Source organism: Scatophagus argus, chromosome 14 (assembly GCF_020382885.2).
Source record: "Scatophagus argus isolate fScaArg1 chromosome 14, fScaArg1.pri, whole genome shotgun sequence".
NCBI classification, from domain to species: domain Eukaryota; kingdom Metazoa; phylum Chordata; class Actinopteri; family Scatophagidae; genus Scatophagus; species Scatophagus argus.
In genome coordinates, this window is record NC_058506.1 from 11,614,488 (window position 1) to 11,636,270 (window position 21,783).

At 40.0% G+C, this 21,783-nt stretch overlaps 1 protein-coding gene across 3 annotated transcripts in view; it reads right to left on the reverse strand.

The window, feature by feature from the left end:
* The window catches only part of cadm2a (cell adhesion molecule 2a), a 187,828-nt gene that overhangs the window by 18,236 nt on the left and 147,809 nt on the right, over window positions 1-21,783 (reverse strand). For all 3 annotated transcript variants that reach the window (XM_046409765.1, XM_046409764.1, XM_046409763.1), the window contains 5 exons: window positions 16,416-16,568; window positions 13,248-13,385; window positions 3,106-3,267; window positions 2,723-2,813; window positions 2,437-2,615 (listed from right to left, as the gene is read on the reverse strand). In XM_046409765.1, coding sequence (XP_046265721.1) covers window positions 2,437-2,615; window positions 2,723-2,813; window positions 3,106-3,267; window positions 13,248-13,385; window positions 16,416-16,568 — 723 coding nt within the window. The remainder of the gene's footprint in view (window positions 1-2,436; window positions 2,616-2,722; window positions 2,814-3,105; window positions 3,268-13,247; window positions 13,386-16,415; window positions 16,569-21,783) is intronic.

Genomic DNA, 21,783 nt, shown 5'->3' on the forward strand with positions numbered 1-21,783 from the left:
GTGTCGCCGTGACATTTCAGCCTTAGCGTGAATCACTAAGCAGCTAAGTACATGTCTTCAGGAAAGAGGGAAGGGAGAAAAAGTCTCCTCGTTGGAGGGGAGCCATTAAAAAGGTATTTTCCAAGAATTATGGTGGCAATTGTAAAAGGCTAAAAGGTGTGCTAATCACAAATGAAGGTTGGGAACAGACTGGGTGCCATTTCAAAAGAACACGTAATGAATCTGGATAAGACTCTTTGACCCTCCCATACCCAATTGCCTTTTTTGTGGCATAGAATTTGTCAGTTTAATAACATTACTGTCATTAAGTGCATTGGTTATTCTTGTTGTTTCATTCTGCTGGCATTTGAGAGAATTGTTAGGTGCACATGGACACCATGGCATGTGGGGCAATTAGGAAAGGAAGTGCAAAATCTCAGAAATGAGTGATGTAACTCTCGGGGATTGTATAATAAAGGGCACTGATAACTTCATAGGAGTAGATCAATAAATTATTAAGGGACATAATGGCCATATTTATCTTCTTACTCAATGATCCTACTCGACATGATGCTGAATTCTGCTTGTCAACATCTCAGCCTTGATTTAAATTTGAAGGTAAAAAGATCACATCAGATCAGATGGTACAGCGTGCATCATTCTTCAGTGCTGACCTGTTTTGTGGCTTTCAGTGCTTTTAGTTCGCACAGCACACAAAAAATGAAGTTTATGTCTTACATCTATACATTTGTATTGTCACAGTAGCTACTTTTGAGGATGAGTATAAAAATCACAGTCTGACAACAGCAGCACTGGGTTGTATAACATTTGGATGTTACCTTGTCCTTACCTTTTGTTTTCACCCATTTTAGTTTCACCCAGCACTCACTATGCTTCATTGCAGTTGTAAGCCGTTAAAGTACCTTTAATTTAGGAGATGTATTTAGATTTATATGACATTTACAGTGTTATTTTGAAACAGGGATCTATTAAAGTGCTTGACTATCTATACCGTCATTCCTGTAATGATATAACAAAAGTCAAGATCCTTCTGAGAATATTATGCAGGAGAAATAAATCATCTATATGCATTCCTTCTCTTTTGTAATCAACCATCTGGCTAGCATATAAAATTGCCACGTTATGAAGAGTGGACAGCAGACACGTCCCTCATTGTGTTCCATCTTGTGTAGCCATGTCTGTATAAGCAGTCTGCCAATGGCATGAAGAAAGCTGTATCTAGTATCTGCTCCTTACATTGGGTGTCTGTACAGTCCTTACGGACATAGGCAGAGGACAACATTTATGCCGCAGGAACCTTTGTAGCAATGCAGAAGTGGAAAATACACATTTGTGTCTAGATTCATTAAATGTAATACAAAAGTGAGTGATATATATGCTCTCATCAAATGATCAAATGTAACACAACATGGTTTTGTTACGGTGTCCTATTTATTATGTTATTTCACATTTTTTAGCATTAAAATCATTTAACATTCTTGATTTTTAAGGTTTTCATGTGTTGCTGTGGCCTTGACTACTACCGGCAGAGAGCACTCCATGAACTATTGACAGTAACCTTGCATCTCTCATCAGCTCCACATCTGGTTATTACTGTACACCCATCAAGGACAGCCAAGAACATATGAGAAATCACTCTAGCTCTGCCAAACATAGCCATCAGCACCTGAGAGGTTTATTCTCTCTGATGTTTTTTTATCAGATTAGGTTTGCTTTTAAATATGGGAGTGAATCAAACACCCCCTAGGTGAATGTAATAATAATAATGTAATATTTTACTCATCCAATTCTCTTTTGCCCTGAGTCATGTGGTCTTTCTGTCCAAAAACTACCTGCCTTTTTGTCCCCCATCGCACACTACTTAAGTCCCTAAAACAGAGGGAAAAGATGTGTCATTATTACTTAATGCCAAGAGACAAATGGCAGCGGAGAAAAGGGTGAGCTATCCGTTTTCCCTCACATGGAGACCCTTTATCCCCCACCTCCTCTGGCGTTACTAGGAATTACTTATCCTTCCTGGTGATATTCCTGACAACACAGCACTAAATTCTGCCTCCCTCACACCTCCTAGCATGTGTGTGTGTGTGTGTGTGTGTGTGTGTGTGTGTGTAGGATCTGGGACACAGGTTTATTTAAGGAAAGGCGTTGGTGGCATTTGTGTCACCTGAGGCCCTTATTCTCCCTGTGAGAGATGGTACCACTAATCACTCCTAGCACTGATACAGTATGCAGATCAGGAAGTATTATAATCCTGGTTTTTGCAATGGAGTTTGGTGCTTGTGCCCGTGAGATTAATACTCTCCACTATTTATAAATAACATTATTTGTGTTCTTTTGCAACTGAGTAACTGATGAAAATTTCTCTCCTTTCCGTTCCTTTCTGTGTGATCACAGAAAATATGATCACTCGAACAGCAGCCTTTGTTCTGAACTCACCATAGACATAGAGAACATATTCAGCACTGCTGGTCCCTAGATGGTTGCTGGCTTCACAGCGGTAGGTGCCATTGTCTGTCTTGTTGAGTGAAGTAAAGGTGAGCTCCCTCCCCTCTACAATCATCCTGTCCAGGTCAGGAAGTTCACCCCCGTCTTTTGTCCACAGCACAGGATCCGGCCTATGAGGTCACAGGATGTGAAAGAGAAACAGGGCTTGCTACATGGACCTGTCTGAAGCATTATATAAAAGGCAGGCATCAATTAATAGAGAATTGGAGTGACTTACGAAGGGTTTCCTTTGGACACACACTCAAGCTTTAAGTACTGACCCTCCTGAGGGACCGCGAGGGAGTGGATGATCTCCACACGAGGAGCATCTAGGACGCATAAGAGTTGAGGAGATTTTCATGGATGACAAATTATTACATTTTTGCCCAGACCAGCTTGATATTGTGTGATAAAAACACATTTACTGTAAAAGTTAGGTAAAAATGGAAAAAGTTCAAATCTGAAATAAAGTAATTACAAATACCAGCTAACAGGACTGCAATCATAAAAAAAAAAACACTCTTTGGGAATTTAGTTACTTCCTCCTTTATGGATTTTTCTTTTCCCTCTATGTCTGTGTGTACACTCTGCTTCTGTTTGAGTGTGTGTGTGAACACTTACAGTGGACCTCCAGTACTTCAGTGGCCTGCTGTGGTGTCTGTGCGAGTGCCACATGGTCCACTTTGCAGGTGTAGGCCACCCCATCGTCATTTCTGTCCACGTGCAGCTGCAGAGAGCTCCGTACTGTAAATGTCTTCCCGCTTGCATTCACTTCTTTGGCACCTTTGAAGAAAGTTACATATTGCCAGAGATGCAGCACATTTATCTTGCAAGATGTGATGGCCAACAATGTGACTGTCCTGTGTTAAATAGTTAGCTAAGTCCTGCTTTACCGACACAAGCTGAAACTGGCTATGTCTTCATCATAGTTCTGGGACATTTTTGGAGAATTATGCATACCATCATTCCTGTGAAAACTTCTGCAGTGAAAAAGGCATTCAAAGACAATGAACGATTAAACAAAGACATCATCAAATGAGCAGAAAACTCCAATTCTGGTCTGGACTCTAACAAAAGCCACCCTCCCTCTCATCTCTAGGTCGAGACTTTTTGAATGTAATGCTTATACTTACACTGTGGGCCTTTTAAATCACCTCTGACCTCAGTGCCTCCCACAGGGTGTCAAAATCTCACCAAACAGTTTCATGCACTTCATCTCTACTTCTCCCCCCAGTCTCACATGACAGCCATTTTCAGCCTCTTTGGGAGAAAAAAAAAAAAAAAAACATTGCCAGGACCAATCAGCTATTTGGCAATAACTTCAATCGGCCTTGTTGCAAAGTGTCATTACGCACTGTCCCGTCGCACTGTACAACCTGCTCTCAGAGCTATCAGTGCAACACCTGCCTTGTAATCCCAATCAAACAGCTGATCCGCCTCTCCTTTCCAATCAACACCCCCAGTCATTGCCAAGGCATTGGAGAACTCCTCCAACCCAGCTTCCACAAATTATCCACATGATTTGGCTCGATCCTTGATCACATCATTCCACTTTTTGCTTCATTTGCCTCCCCAGTGACACAGACTTTAGACAAGCCAAATGTGTTTGATTTAAGTTTCATGGCCATCCCTCATGACACCGATTTTTGACCATCACATTAGTGCCATTGTAATCTTATTGGTTTGTAATAAATCATCATCCCTGAAAGCAGTGAGAGATCTGTTTAAATAAAGGTCACAGAGTTGACTCCCACAACACTGACTTCCTCTGTCCCCAACAGACCTTGTCCTTGAGCTTGACACTGGTCACGGTGGTCTGTGAACTTTCCAGATGTGCAGATGAGCCACAAAGAATGACAGTTCATACCAGTGTGTAAAAATAACTCTCTGGAATTGGAAATCTTCAGTGTCCTCTAGAATGATTCCTGCACAAATTCATACCTAAATTATTTAAGAACTTTGGCTATGTTCAGGTAGCACATAACATTTGACGATCTCTGCCAGTTTTTGATGGAGCCTCAGCCTACACACATGACACGAATGTTCTCCTAAATTCAGAAGCTGTTACGTAGGCGTTATGCAATACAAATGACCATCCTCTTCCACACCACATTTTGAAGCCAGCAGTCACAACTCACCACTGCTAGATTTGCTTTAACCTGCTAGCTGTTTCACAACTTAATTGCTTATACGTAACCACCTCCAAACAGGTATTTTTAACACAAGCTTCTTTTCAATCACATCTGCTCAACCAGGCCTTTGGGGGTGGTTGGTTTGCTCATATCATGCCAGCAGCCAGTATTTTAAAATCATATCAAGCCTGTTCATCCACACTCCTACAAGGGTTTGTTTTTCAAAAGAGGGAAAAAGAAGTCACTATTATAGTGTTTTCAGCTGCCCAGGCTTATCTCCGCATTCAGGTGGTGCCCTGCTTTGAAAAATCATGTCCCTTTGTTTCTCATCATAGAATATTCAAGAAAGCATCAGTGTATGTACAGTGTCTCTCTCATGAAAGCTGCCTTTGTTTGTATCTCCTAAAGGGACTGTTTACGCTCCATATCCTTCTCTCCTCTGTGCTCATCTGCTCCACTTTCTAAGTATTCCACCCCACTGTCTCCTCTCCCCTCGACTGTGCCAATCAACTATTCCGCTCAGTCACTTCGCCCAACTGAGGCGATGAGCCCGCCTCCCCTAGAGATGAATGACTGACAGGTCTGCAATGTTAGCAACATCCATCCAGACAACAGGAGAGAGTGAGCATGGCTGGATTTCTTCACAAAGACGAAATTGCAGGAGACAAAAGAGAGTGAAAAAGAGAGAGGGCTGGAGAGCGAGGACATCAAATATCGAACACCATAGCATGCTTTAGCAATTGCAAACATTCTTCTACTATTTCTATTAATTATTCCACAATCTTCTCCCAGACTCTTTGTCTCTACAGCAGTTAAATGTGTCTTTGTCCCTCTGTCTCTTAGGTTCCTTCCACAGACATACTGTTTCAAAATCACCCAATCCGTCTTTTCTCTGTTTCGTCTATTCTCATTAACATATGAATCATAATGTTAAGGTTAGTACTGGAGTTAATGAGTAATCTTTTAGCTGATGTTTTAATCAAAAACTGTTGATTCAATTCAGCTGACAAAATGAGATGGGATCTTCACCTTTTCTTCGGTGAGCAGCTAAACAGAGAAAGGTTTAATCAGTCCACTGACTTTGGAAAATAAAATCACTTCTAATTTGTCTGCGTTTCTAGTTATGATTTACGATTTCAAATTTCAGTCCATCCTGAGTTGTACAGTTTTATTGTGCTCATGTACTTCGAACAATGTGATATGTGATGTGGCACTCAGTGTTGCAACTTGTAACAACTACCCTAATATTTTGTCTGTACTTAAAATTATGATTTATTATTTTAGGTTGGCTTTCAGCAAAACTTAAAAGATTTCCTCTCAAAGTTAGTTTGAGATGGAGAAACTCACTTTCTATATAATTCTGCTGTGTAATTTACCCATTCAGATTCTTGTCTCATGGCGATTTGAAGAGACTCTGATTGCCTCTGTGTGACTCAGGATAAGAGTACTGCAAAAACGACTTGCTCATCCAAAGATCGAGTTCATAAATGTCATTATTTGGTTCAAAAGCTTCTAAAATCCACTTTGAGAACATAATAACAGTTGTCTAACAGCAAATACCCTGCAGTTAAAGTGTGCCAATCTGCATCCACTCTTTTGGTGTATCCACTGTCTGTGTGTGCATGTGTGTGGGTAAGAGAAGGTATAATTGGTCTATAAATATCTGATAACATTTAAAGTGCAGCTGAAAGGAGCAGCTGACATTGAGCTGCCATTAAAACTCAGACTTGTCAATCAAAAAACTCATCTGGCCTTTTTTTTTGGGGGGGGGGGGGGGGGGGGGTATTTAAGGAACTCTGAACCAAAAATGATGGGAAAAAATTATATGCAGCTACTGACTTACTTTAAGCTGCCGCTGGCAACCTAACACATTGCTGGCTTTAATGGTGCATGCTATAGGATTGCTGGAGGATTGTTTGATATAGAGGAATGGTGTAACTCGACTGAGAGCAAACGTCTTTGGCCCTGGCTTGCGAGGAGGTTTAGCTATCGCTGCTCACTCTCTTCCTTCTTTCTTCCACCATTCATTTCAAATTTGCACATTTTACTGTTCTTTTATTCTACTATGTGATTTGGAGCAAAACACTATACTCTGTATCTCACAAGGCCCCGTAACTGTATATAACATTCATACTTACATAATCATCAGATTTTAATTGCAGTTTCTAGATGAAAGAAACAAAGCAGCTTGAATTTCTCTTAGAAATAACAGTGCATCATCTTTGGACCGTCTAACACAGTCCTCATATATCATACAGTTAAAAGATCCTCCTGGCTTTCATGCACAACAGCTAAATTACTGTTTTCGTTGTGACAATTTCTTTTTTGAGTACAGTGCAGCATCGCTGAAACCAAATGACAGAGCAGGCAAATATAAAAGCTTGCGTCAGCTTTTCTGTGCTGCATATGCGAGTCACAGATGTGAGCGCTAGCAGGAAAGGACAAATAGGAACAATTCATTTAATTATGTTTGTTTTCTAATTACTAAGGCACAATCGGTTGCAACAAACTGCTATAAACATACGCCTGTGCAGATCTACCAGAACATGATTTTTACACAATCTACAAAATTTACCTAAAAAAACGTTGACTTGAATTTCAACATGTACAAAAAAAGGAAAATAGGAAAAATAGACCTCATCCTAGCACATTCACCTGTAATACCTCTTCTTGACAAAAAGCCTGGCAGCGTTTGGCTGTGACTGCGGCACACTGTTCTGTGGGTGGGTGCTCCGAGCTCTGCATCTTCGGTGTGAGCCAAGACAGAGCCTCCGAGGATTAGAAATGGAAATGACAGGCATAAAAATGTAAGAATCTGACCCTTTTCATGCCATTTCACAGAAGAGAGGGATGACACCAGAAAAGAAGATGAAGGGACAGACAAGAAAGACAGAGGAGGGCTGCTGGGGTGGGGGAAGGAATTGTCAACAACAGCGACAAGAGCTGATTAATGCTGGCAACGGGGGGTCCGAGGGCTGACTCAACATACCCTGAACTGCATCACATCTGAGATTTAAAACAATTTGCTCGAGCAAGAACAACATAAAATTGTCTGTGCGTGAAGGTGAGGATAATCAAAATGTGCAGTAATTCTAAACACTCATTTAAATACACAAAAAATAATAATGCAGGCAGAATTAAACCCCACATTCAGTAAGTAGGTAATCTGTGTGCTGTCCTTTGCCTCTCAGATGATATATTGTGCCCTTCTCCATCTTCACTCTTATTCTGGCTACAGTGCAGGATTCAGGGAGCTGTAAGCATCCTCCCCTGTCTGACCTGTCTTACCAGCTCGACTCTGCATCGAAACGGACGTAAGACTGTGACCAGGGATCACTGTTAAATGTTAGGAGAAGTTCTATCAGTGCCTGGCAGACCCATATCATTATGTCCTTTCTGACATGAAACTCCGTGAGCACTCACAGCTAAGCAGTGTCGGTGAAGTTGGTGTTTCACTGACTCTGAGTCTCAGTTGCCTTGGCATTTAAAACTGGATAGGTGCTCCACCCCCAGGATGTTGCTCTTAATGGGCATAGACAGTGGGTGTAGCAAACTGACCTCCTCTTCTTTTGCCACTGTGCTTGAGTCTAAGACGTTACCTGATCACACACTCATATGACAGCAGGGACAGAAGTTAGCTACACCTCTACATGGGCGTATTTAATTAAGTCCAAAGAAAGAAAAAAAGAAGACGGAGAGATGTTTAAACTCATGGACATTTCTGCTCTTCTTTCTTGTCATCTTGTGGTTAAAGACAAAAAACAGACTTAAATAAATAGATTTTCACAGATTGCATTTCAGACTTGTACATTACATGTGTCCTTTTGTGCTTGTGTTGCGCATGTATATAGGACAGAGAGTGTGAATATGCCTTTTTGTGTGTGCATCTTTTATTCATGCCACTGTGACTTGCAGGAGCCATCTTGAAATTACATCTTTAATGGCCATTGATCCACTCCACCCCAGGGAGCTGGATAGTATAAATGTAGTCCCAACACAGACTTTTTAAGTAGTGTGCATGGTTGTCTAACAGTGCCGAAATGATTGAAAATGTATTTTCTTGTAACTAGAAAACTTCTTTAAATTCCTGAAGGTAATTCTTGTTCTAGAGTTCACACTGTCACTAGCAGTCTCTTCCACTTCCACATCATCCTTTCTGAAATAAGCTCCAGGAGCTATTGCCTATTCACTTTCCTCAATAGCTCTTTCCAGAGCAAACCTCAGAATAATGATGGCCACCTCATTCTGTTCTCACTCACGGTAGTCAAGGACAATTACCAATAAATGAAGAAATAGCCGGCACTATTTCAAAAGGTTGTTCAGTCGCTGTTCAGCTCTTCAGTGAATGGGCAGACCTGACTGAGAGCGTACTGAAAAGTCAGCAAACAACGATCTAAAACAGTGCAAGGTATGTCTGCAGTAATAGTTTCTTGTCCTTGACTAACAAGTTTGACAACAGAGTGGGGATGTGACCGTAAGCGAATTTGAATCAAATCTTTGTGCTTTTTTTCCTTAAGCCCCCATGGAATAGAGTTATCGCGTAACACGATGAAGCAATAACCTCAACAGTTTAGGTCAGAGAGCAGGATAATACGAGTCCGATAGCGAACATCCCCACCCTTATTTGAAATAAATATTCATTTCATCTCTGCCCAGCTTGGTTCGCCACGCAGCTCCCTCTGGTTCAGTGGTGTGTAAACAAGTACTACATGCGGTGATATTGGCAGAGGTCTCTCTGGGTTACGGTGTGTAACTGAGATAGAAATATATCATTACTGGGTGGGGACTGAGGGGATCTGAGGGACAAAGAGACTGAGAAATAGGAATATTGGATTCCGTTCCACACGCACAAGCTTATGTCCTTACATGCGGGCTGTCTGCTCCATCTGTCTGTTTTGCTCATGCAGATCCACACATATACGCAGACACACACACACACACACTTAGCGTAGGGTGTCCGTTAACTGCATGCGAAGGGTGATGGACTGCTCCAGTGGCTCTGCCTGTAATATAATCTTCTCCATTCCCCCAGATCCCACACCAATATGTCACAATTGTCATTTATTCCCAGCATGGTCACCAACAATCAGATGGCTTCTCACATTGAACACACCCCGATCCTGTCAGGATGATGAACATTTCAAGTGCACTCACACACACCTACACATGCATAACACAGATTGTGTATAAACATGCGTTGCTCTTTGTGCTCACGTTTATTGATTTAGTGGATTTTAAGAAAGGAAGTCCGACCACTAGAGAGTGGCTCCTTGAGTTAGTGAGTTAGATCATTTATATGCAACACACAATTACATGTATATTTGACTAGAAGAGGCCATCAAACAAACTCCCTACAGTGCACATGTAACAGACTGATAGTGTGCAGATAGGAATTCACACATTTTTATTACTACGTGAAAGTGGGCCAATTAGTGGCAGAAATGCATTTACAGTCCGACAAAGAAAAAGCTAAAAGTGTAAATGCGTATGTCAATCACAAACTCGACACTTTGTTTTGCTGAACCAAACATGTTCCGAATCTATCTGACAAACGCATCACACTGAGCACTGAACTGCTAATTAAAAACAGACACCTACTTGTCAGGAAAGACAGGGTATTCATCGAGGGATCAGCGTTTCCTTCAGCTTTGAGACCAACAGGTGTTTCAACATTTCTTAATACTTTTATTTCAACTGGTTTAACGATAAGAAAAAAAATGGTGATAAGAGGTCAGCCAATAAGGGAAACATGTATAAAAAAGTTCATGGATTTGGTGAACTTATGTGGTGTTAAAAATCAGATTGGAAATTTATCTTTACTAAGATACTTGTTTAAAATACAGGATGTTCTGAGGAAGTCTGAATGAACACGATGACATCGATTCAATATCATCTCCCAACTACAGTTAATTAAATGGAAAGACACCATGATATCTGCCTAAAACTGTGTGGAAAACCAGCATTGATTTGGGCTTATCTCTGTGCTTATCTGGACCCTGGGAAACCTTAATGCAAGATAGCAGCCTGAGCTGTCTGGGCTTAAGCTTGGTTAGAAAGGGCGTAATGGCAGACGCTGAGAGAGAGCTTTTCTGTGAATTCAGTGAAGGCCAAAAAACATCACCTCCGATCGAAATTCGTGACGAGTCCAAAAGCAGATCTGACAAGAATCTTCTAATCTGACATTTGTATAAAGTCTCAAGGTTCTGCTTTCTGTTCTGGGACAATGTTGCCAAGATGCCTTTTACAAAGAGAACAAGAGTGACAGCACATTGCTGATGTTCTTTTTCTGTTGTTACATAAGTTCCAATATTATTTATGTAAAATCATCTCAACAGTGTCAACACATTTAAACAGAAGGGCAAACCTGAACACACTACTTGTGTCATTTCTGGGAAAAGAAGTACAACTCTTGTCACAATGAATAATGTACTGATATAAAATTGTACAAGACCCAAATTAAAGACAGTCGTGTGCCAAGTTGAGGGGAGAATTATAGCATCTGACCTTAATAAGAAAACACATCCTCTTGAGGCTACCTTCACTTCAAACCACTGAGGATATCTCTTACTACCTGTTAACTTTCTGTGGTAAATTAAAAGAAGATTATGTCCTGGCTGTGTTTCCATTTGCCTTACAGGGAGCTCCTTCCTCAGTAGTGGGCCACTGGGAGAAGCAATAATCACCCACAGAGACACAATAAGCCTGTAAGGAAAAATATTCACTCTGCTAATTAGTGCATACTCTTTTTCTATAAGCTTCCTCAGAAGAGCAACATGAGGAAATATAAAGTAGAGTGACAAATTATTATAGTACATTGGTCAAATTACAAAAATGTAAAATAAATTAATAAAAAAGCCAATATGCGACTAGGGGATCTAATCATAACAAGTGGAGACTGCAAAGATTGTTGTTTACAAGACATCTAAGTGTGATGGAGACTAAAAAGTATTCTGTTTAATTTTAATGAACGATGTGCAGCGATTTAGTCAGTGTTAATGAGCATAAGCATAAGCAGCTGGGACAATCTACTGGACTGATTCCAAAACTCTTTGTACCTATTAGTCATTTACACATGAAAATAAGCAAACATAGGAGCTGGGTTTAAAAAATACTGAAATTCTCTTAAAGATGTGCCTGTTGGAGTGGAAATGTGTTTAAAATACTATGCATAACAGTATTATAAAACACATTGTACATTTAGGAAAGGGAATAAATGTGAGCCAGATAGAGAAAGTATTAATATGCAAAGCTAATAAGCAAAAATCATGCATGCTTTGGCAAAAATGATTTTTGTGGCGTATTAATCCTTTCTATAAGCAGGGAAATGAACTCTGTGAAGTGTCTGTGTGTTCCGCATTCAAAATGCGATTTTACTTTAAATTTGACTGCATTTAATTGGGCATTTAGGATGTGCAACACCTGGCTGCTTGTTATTCTCAGCACTGAGGTTCAGTGATCTGTCGGGTTGTACAAAGATTTTGAAAGCGTCTTTGCAAACCTGCATTGTTTTTCTGCAGTACTAAAAAAAAAAAAGAAGAAGAAAAATCTGTGATTTTCAGTTGTGTCTCTTTGTTTACACTTGCAGTCATTTAAATTAGAAAAGAGTGATTTGCATTTTGTTATCTTCCTTTAATATGCTTTGTGAAACAGCATAGAAACCTTCATAAAAGTTCTGCAACTCTGCTGCTGTTTGTGACTGTCTGTCCCACCGGGTTCTGCATTTTATATGATTCACTACCACATCTGTTTCTGTCTTCCTCCAAAACCTAATTTCATCATTTCATGTCCCTGTTCTATTCTTCTCAATATTCTCTCTCAGTCTCTCACTCGCTCTCCCATTCAAACAATTACAAAGCGGATGGTTCATCAAGAAGAACGGAGCAGGAGCACGGTGAAAATGAGGTGTGTAGTCCAGTCAGTGTGCTTTAGACTTCCCCTCTGATGACAGTGTGTGCAATATATCGGACTCAGGCCAGACGACACGTACTGAATCTGCTCTATTAGAAACAAGTTGTTCTGAGAAAAACACCCTGTTGAGACATACACCGAAACGGATTCATGGTGCCAGTTCTCAAAGAATTTTAAAACACAAATTTTGTTTTTTCTGGCGGGCTGTTTATTTCAGAACAATCTGAGTCTGGCTGAAATGTGTTAATCAATACATTTTAGCATGTGAGAACACAGTGGAGATGGGGATGATTCCCCAAAGTGAACATTTAAAATCGTGAGCCTAACTGAGTTGCTTATTTGAAAAAGAAACTATAGCTTATCAGTCGATAATAATTATTGCAATGACGTGGCTAATAGCACAGAAAAATTCTCTTTTTAAAACTACAGCAAGTGAGAATTTGAGAAAATGCAAACAACAAGAATAAATTAGCAAAGTTAATGATTTTGTTTCTAAAAACAGATCTGAAATGATTTGAAACAGCTAAGCCTAAATGATGAAAGGTGGCCAACCTGATGTCATCAATAACAAACTGACAGAAACTGGTTTCTGTGAACAGAAAAGCAAACACTCTCATGTCTGCTAATGGAAAGTAGGAACCATAACTTTCCCTAAAAATCCACCCTAACTCTCATAGTCAAACCCCTCGATCTGATTTCAGTGCAGTTCCAGATGTCGCATACCCTTAATCTCCTTTTCGTTCCTGAACCAGCGCAGGTCGGCGGCAGGCTTGCTGCCCTGAGTGATGCAGGTCAGAGTGATGTAGTCTCCCTCCATGGCGGGCTTCGTCAGGCCGTCGATCTCTGGTTTCTCTGGCACACCTGAAGGATAGAGAGGAAATCACTGCGATGGAACCAATTCACACACAGTGGTTTGTCATTATGCAACAATAATATTATTATGCCTTATTGGAAATTCTCCTCCAGCTTGTTCCCCTGCAGGGAGATTAGAGAGCAGACTACAGAGCGGCGTCCCTGAGCAGTGTCCTGCCCGAGAACACATCCGAGAGAATTCTTGCACATCTGTGAATGGCCTCTTTAACCACTGTGTCAGTTCGCGTCGGTTCACTCAAATTACAAAGAAACACATTTTCTCACATGCATCTAGTGTCTGTCTCTGTCTTTGCCACAACTCAAATACAATAGCTGTGGACAGAGTTTTGTTTGTGATGCTCACAGAACTGAAAAATGACATTTAAAAGATTCAGCAGCAACATGTCCACCCGGAACCAGCATCCAGGTTTCTCTGGATGCTCAGCAGACCTTGTCGTCAACAGTTTTAACTCTATTTTCTCCTGAAGAAACCTATGATAACACAAGAAAAACAAACAAACAATGTCCTTGTGACTTAAATAGCACAAGGTGTAAATTGAAAAATATGTTGTTTTTCTCAGTGTACTTGTGTTCATGCGGGCAAGCGAAGACGTGTGACTAGAGGAGACCATCAGGTTGCATGGAAAATGTTCATTATTGGCCTTTTCTATAATGAGTGTTTTAAGTGTATAGTTTCTGCCCTTCTGAAGTCAATGAGCAGTAAGTCTGCCTCGGGCTGAGGGACTGAAAGGTCTGTCAGTCAATGCCATTGACCGACTCTGGCCTTGTCTGTGTAAGGTTTATTACCAGTCTAAAGGTCTTCCTGTTTTCCACACTTTTGTATACACAGTCCTAACAATAGCTGCTGTGAGATCTAATTAAATACTATCCACGTAATTTCCACGGTGCATGTTTTTTTATATGCAAATCTGTTTTCAAGTGTGTAAGGTGCAAGTGCCCCTATATCTAAGTAAGTACTGTGGTGCGTGTGTACGTACGTGAATGAGCGTGGCTTGACTCAGAAAAGTGTTTGATGGTTTTTCTCCCACACTCAACGAGAACAGATCAAATGCAACGTTCATCTTATACAGTCACGTTCCCCTTGGGTGGCTAGAGGCTGCAAAGCTTTAATCTTTCTCTCTGTTTGTGTGTGAGTGTGTGCATGTGTAAATGTAGTGCATTGTTAGTGTGTGTGTGTGTTTTCTCTGCTCATGTGCATGCATCATGGATTTGTCTGCGCTGTGGGCTCTTTGTGTGTGTGCACGACTGTTTAAGGATAACCAACAGCATTTTCAAGATATGAAAAAGAAAAGAGAGCTCGATTTCTGATGGGTGGTGATCAAAAAAAGAAAGAAAACTGGATTTCACTGATAATTCTCGTGGTCTTTGTGATCATACTATTTTATAGTAATCTACACATTTAGAAATATACTAAACAATGCAGTTTATATATTTTTATTTTTTAAAACTTGCTGAGAACTGAACTGAAAGTCAGTTACTAACAACATTTGCATTTTGTGTTTTGTTTTGTTTTTTTTCCACACAATGTTGTGCATTTTTAACCAAGCTACCGGCAAAGCAGTCTATCAGCCAATCTACTTCTTTGGTCCAAGTTGAAATACATTATAAAGAAAAAGTGACATGAAGTACTGTTGGCTTTGGTAATCCCATGAAATTTCCTCTGGTGCCAGCATGAGGCTCACATTTGGATGGATTGCAGTGATTTTTTTTTGCACACTTTTATATTTAGCACCACAATTAGGAGGTTTTAACCTCAGCAGTACTTTGTACTAATTAGCAAAAATTAGCTAACACACTGAACTGATATGTTAAACATGTGCACCATAATACCTGCTAAAAGTTAGCATGTTTGCATTGTCATTGTAATCATGTTAACATCCCAAAGGTAGCATTTTATCTCACAGTGCAGCCCCACAGATCCATCTGAATCAGTTTGGTGATTCATTAGGAACTGTATGTTTTAAAATTTGTGGAAACAGATAAGCACAGGTTGGTATTTTTTCAGCCAAATATTTTGAATATTTTGAATGTGTGTATTGCTCATTTATTTGCCAGTTTGCATTTTTTTTTTTTAACAAATCATTTTCAATGTTTTCATGAGTTCATTCCCAGCAGTCACTGTCCTGAAACAGTGGATGATAAACCAAGACCATTCCCAGACCATTTTGCATGTTTATTAAATCTCTCTCTTCCCTGGCTTGCACCATTAACCATTGTTCAGTTATACAAAACAATTTTCTCCATATCCTTGCTGAGCAGCAGCCTTTAATGTCTCTAATTCTCAGAATACTTGTTAACACAGAGAGCCAGCTAATGGTCCAGGGGTGCACAAGCAAATCTATTAACATTAGCGAAAACTAATTGTTCAGATAATAAGCCCTGTGACAGGAAATGAGACAATATTTGGGTGGGGCTATGATCATAACACAAACATTACTAGAGTACTGTTTAAAAACATACTGACAGTATGTTTTTATTTGTCAGCAGATGCAGGTATTTCTTGCTTGTCTTCAAGGTAAAGGAAAAAAGTGAACAATTTCAGCAGCTAAAATCATCTATAAAACACTTGAAGGTCAACTTCCAGCAGGGTTACACAATGTCTAGACATGTTATTTTAGTGATAAAACTTTTAAAATTAACACATACACTATATAATTTAACAAAAATAGTGAACAAACTTTTGAACAAACCTTTAAGAATAAATAAAACCAAAGTTATCTCTGGAGCATTCTGTACATACAACAAGCTTGTGAGGACAAATTAGTATAGAGAGTTTTTTGTTTTCCACAAACAGCCTACATAGACCATACGGCAGGAGGAAAGTGGCTTTGCTCTCTTATTTTCACTGATCTTCCTTGTACCTGTTGTTTGAACGTTTCTCAAAGCAGTTCAGGGAAATGCAGGGTGGGGAGGTGTGTACACATTACATTAGTACTGATTTATGTTGTGTAACAATGTGCTCCCAAGTGAGCATTTCCTTTAAGCAGGAAGTAAATTTTAGTTAGATTCTGTACTTACCGAGAACAGTCAGGTAGGCCTTGGCTGTTCTGACAGGCATGGTGAAGAGAGAACAGGTGTACATGCCTTCGTCAGACAGCGTCACGTCGCTGATGCTGATGGTCAGCTCCGACCAAGACGCATGCACCAGCTCAATCCTGTTGTCCCTTAAAGCTGGATGGAGAGACAGACGGAGACAGATGAGAATTAGCAAACGTGGCAAACTTTTCATGCCAGCAAACTATGTCGATGAGGGTTATTTCAGCAGTGTTGCTGGAAGACACACCTACTGTAGGATTAGAGTAATATGGTTTAATTATTTCATATGGTGTTTGTAACAGCTGAGCGCACTCTGTCCTGCAGTCCCTCTTCTGTGTTTCACATTAGGGTGAAGCAGAAACAGTGCAGAGCTTGATGCCCATTGCATACATCTCATCTCAGAGAAAGGAAGAGAGACAGAACAGAGTGGATGTAAGATAGCAGGAGCCAGAAGCAAAGCAGAAGAGGAGAGGTCAGTGGAATGTTAATAATTTGCTGTTCCTCTGTTATATGATGCTGAACACGAGCATATTGTTGAGAAAACAACAGCAGTATGTCGCAGACACATTGGCAGACACAGACACACTATAAACATGTGCCAGAAAGTACACAGCAATACTCCAACAAAAATGGACAATTCAGCTTCTGGCGTCATTTACAAACGTGCTAACTGTTCTCTAACTGCAGCTGTTTGCACAAGGATATGCAAAATTTGCCCATTCGTTTTGAAATGCTAAACTTGGTGGTATGGTATGGTTATTGCCATTGGCAAAATGTGTAAGGCTCATTTTAGTTGATTACTACTTTTAAATAAATAATCCTTGTTCTAGTCAAACCAAGCCCTGAAATGAAAGCCATGCATGCATGAACAGATTTAAAAACGTCAAAATCTGACCGCAACACTCAAACTTCCATTGAATCTGAAAATGAATGCATCAGTTCACCTCAACAGCAAACCATACCCATACAGTCGTCTCTGCTAGAAACCCCTGTAGACATTTTACTTATATGAAAATATAATATTCTGAAAGACATAACGGGAATGGAAATCAATACAGCAATAACAGGCCGAGAAGAGGCCTAATGAGAATTTGGCAAGATGTGACAGTAGAAATGGATCTGCTGAAATTGGATGGCTTGCTGAAAGGTACTCCATGGCCTTCCAAGTGGACTTCATATCTGTGAGACAGTGGGATCATGCACTGTGATTTCAGAATGGGGCGACAGTTTGAAAATGACATGATTCATGTCTGCCGTGTCCAAGGGCATTGTAATATACAAAAAAAAGCCTCTCAAAAGACTGGATTTTGCATTAAGAAAAGACCAAGAGGATTGCTGAGTGCACAAAAACATTCTGCTTCGGTCATCTCGGCTGCTCAAGACATTTAATATGAGCAGCCAGGGCTACTTTGCTTTCACTCATCATCAAAGCGACTCGGAGTACAACTTGTTAAAGTGCAGTGTGTGTGTGTGTGTGTTTGCATGTGTGACTGTGTGTGTTTGGGTTCAGCAGGAAAGAGGCTTGGTTATTTGTGAGCAGCATGTACATGTTCTCTTTCATGTGAGGCCACATGAAAGAATGTTTCTGTCCTGTTGTAATTTGCGAGAAGTCATTTGAAAAGTAGAGCACCCTCGTTTTGTAACCTCTCTATAGAAATGTGAACAGTAAAGACCACTAGGCAGTCTGTCGTAGAGCGCTATACAAATGATGCTGTTGAATGGTGGAGTACTGAAACTGTGTTTCAACTTCCTTAAGCTTTAAGCAAGCATAAAAAAGTAATTTTTCTTTCCTCAAGACCTTAACCTTCTTCACCTTCAACAAAAATCAAGCAACTTTTTCTAAAACTAAAACACAAAATTTAATTAGTTTTTGCTCAATACATAATTTATAAAAAAAAAATGACAAAATATATTTTTATCTGTTATTTAGGATGTCAATTATAGTAACAGTAAATTAACCTTTGGAAAGAGTTTTTTTCTAACAAGGTACAGACATTAAAGCTGTTTAAAATGTAACTTGCGGCACTGAGTTGTGCTGCCAGATTCTGAGTCTCACATTTGATCGACTGAATCAGTGCCAATTGCTACAGTTTGAGCTGTGCTTTTAAGCCCTCATGCCTGTAATTTGTCAGTCACTGGTAAATGTCTAACCCTTGAGGTGACTGTGAAAGCAGGTGTTAGACACCAAAGCTGCCTTCTTTCTCTTTCCTTTTTTTATTTTTTTAACAGCTTCTGTGCATGCATTGTTGCTGCAATGATCACAGAACTGACAGATGTAGAGGAATGTCAGCGAGCACACCATCTCATGTCATTTCGTCTGCCAAGGGATGGATGGCTTTGCTTTGGCGGTTCCAGGCTAAACACCTACAGTAAATAGCAGTAGAGTTGTAATCAGTTTGGCTAAACGACAGCTGCTGCTCTCTCATTTATTACTGCATTTGTTCTGTACCTTCCCCTCCCTCGCAACACCGGTTATCTCTACATGCTGTGTACTGAGCCTGAGCGGGCATGACACGTTGATATGAGCACATCACATATCTTTAGGCTTGGCGCTGGTGACAGTACATTCCTGTTTCTGTGTGCCTGTATGAGTACATGTGGGCATCAAAGCAAGACTGCAGAATTAGATTTAGTCTAATGCGCTGCCAGTTCAGTTAACGGTGAGACCGGTCCTGAAAAGACGGCTGTTATCTTTCACGCGCTATGTATACACACAAATGCATCAACCTTGTTTCATTAAAGAATGAAAGAAGACATTATTTAGTCTGATTTGAGACAATGAACAGATTCTCTCTCTCTCTCTCCTGCTCTATAGCATTCTGTCAGTCTCTCTCTCTCTGCTTCCGCCTGCCCCCACAGACCTCATTCTGTCTACTCAGACAGCTCCACTAACCTGTGAATGTGTACAAGTTAAACAATGCTTCCTTTCAGCTGTTGTCTTATTTGCTTTGGGCCAGAAAGTATGAGCAAGCAAATGTCAGAAAATACATGCACTGTTGCTGTCTTGCTGTCTTGCTGTCTTGGCGGCTGTCGCAACTCTGCTTCCGTCCTGCCTTGTCCTCAACAGCCCATTCTGGAAAGATGTTTGTCTCAGGGACTGATTAGACATAAGTATAGAGAATATTGTGACTTTGTTGAGCCTACTTAAGCACGGTAATGACAGCAATGACTTGAGAAGCCGTCCTGACATTGCATTTGTATTTGTAATGACAGAGCCTAATTGTAACATGACTTGCATGAAGTAAAACGGCTGAAAAACCGGTAATATTAACATCCTGTCGATATGGGACACAGGATCTCAGTACTACACTTTAACTCAGATTAGAATCTAAATTTAGCCAATGATGCTTAAAGCACAGATTCTCGTGGATATCAGTTAAGATGCAGATAACCAGCATCATCATGATCCCCCTAGAAGGGTGGATTCAAGCTGGATTTAGAAACATGAAAGGTGTTGTATATAAACAATAAATCTAGAAATAGTCAGAAATGTTGAAAACATTTTTTTTTTAATTTAATCCAGTGGTTTTCAATTTGTAATTTAAGGCTCACTTATCTCACTTCTGAGGACCACCTTGTGAGAAAAAAAAGAAAGACTGGAAAAGAAAAAAAAAATAAACTGGGCTGTGACAGAATTTCACCACATTCAACACACTTTCAGCTCAGCATCACTGCCTGCCATTATGAATCCAAACCAAATGTATTCAGGGTTATATTTCCTCATAACACGCTTTGGAGCTTTTACCAGTGCAGAGGTGTCGGCCACATCACTTTTTAGTTTCAAAAACTGATCAATTTTTGGACCAGTTTCTTCTGACTTGCTAGTGTTAAAGCCTATTTGTCTCATGTAATTGAGATAAAAAATATTTAAAACATAAATAAACTAGATGCAAAGGGTAGACCCAACAGCTGACACTGTGGTACCTATTTATATACAATTATTAGTATTAAACAACACACATATCTAAATACAGTGAGTTTGAGTCACTCATTTTTTAAGATTTTTCGAATAAATACACAAAAAACCAACCCTTTCTGTTGTGACCTGCATCGCTCTGTTGCCTGCTCTTCTGAGGAAACAATAAGGGATTCTGCTGATTTGTAAAGCAATAATTGGTAAACTCCCTCATCAACCAACAGCACCAGCCGTACAACACCAAGATGCAAGACTGAGTGCGGGAAAACTGCTCCATTATGTTGAAGAATTTTCAAACTAAAGCTAGGCTGTCTTCCCTGGTATCATATGGTGTTTTTAAGGAGCTAGGATCTGAGCTGCTAGAAGAAAATACTTGAAACTGTTGTGTATGCACATATGTGGATATGTATAAATGGTTATGTAAATGAGCATAACTTTGTTGTACATATATATCTTATTCCTTTTTCTGTGTTGTCGCCCATGAAAAAGAGACCCCAGTCTCAGGGGGGTCCTCAGTGCTAAAATAAAGCATAAATAAAATAATAATATTAAAAAAACTTTTCTTATGTCTTGCAATGTAACCTCCAGCCTCTCATTCTCTGCCCAGTTAGATATTGACAGAGCGAGAGGAGGAGGAAGTATCCATTGCTATTTGTCTGTGAAGGTGCTGTAGCCGTCTGCCATTAGAGACCATTAGTGCCATCAGTCCTGAATGTGTTCATGGAGGACGGCGTTGTTGACAACATCAAAGAGTGGCAGATTTCCGTTCCACAACATACTTATTCAATATACACCCATTTTTCTTTTTTCTTTTTTTTTTTTTTTTTGCTTATTTGGCCTTGTAGTCTGCATCTCTATAAAGAGAGAGACAGAAAGCAAAGCTGGGAGAATTGTGTTTTATGCATTTGATTGCCTTTATCTTAGCAGAACTAACACAGCGTACCTTGAGACGTGACAATTATGAGTTTGCTGCAGCAGATGCAGTTTGATATTCAGAAACCAAGCGGAGGCATAAAGACTTCTCATCTTATTACGAGTGCTGATGACCGTCAGCTCAGAGGAGCCGTGCGTGTTGAGGCTCCTCTGAATGCAACCATGACCAATTAGATAAGAAGAGAATAAACAGCCATAACTCCAAAGCCACAAGACTCTGTTCTCAAACACTATATTCAGAAAGAGACAAAGGACAGCATGGAAGTGCCAGCTTCCTCTTTTATTTTTTTTTAAGAAATTTGTAGAAGATGAGAAGAAAAATACTTCTTTGAAAAGTAAAACTGAGAAACCGAGAAGCAGCACAGACAGAAGGTCAAAGATGCCTCGTTTCTTTTAAATTAAAAGCAACATATTTATTTTGAGACAGGACATACAGTCTTATGGTTAATGGACACAAACAAATGTTTTGCACAATGTTCAATCAAAACCACTGGAAACATT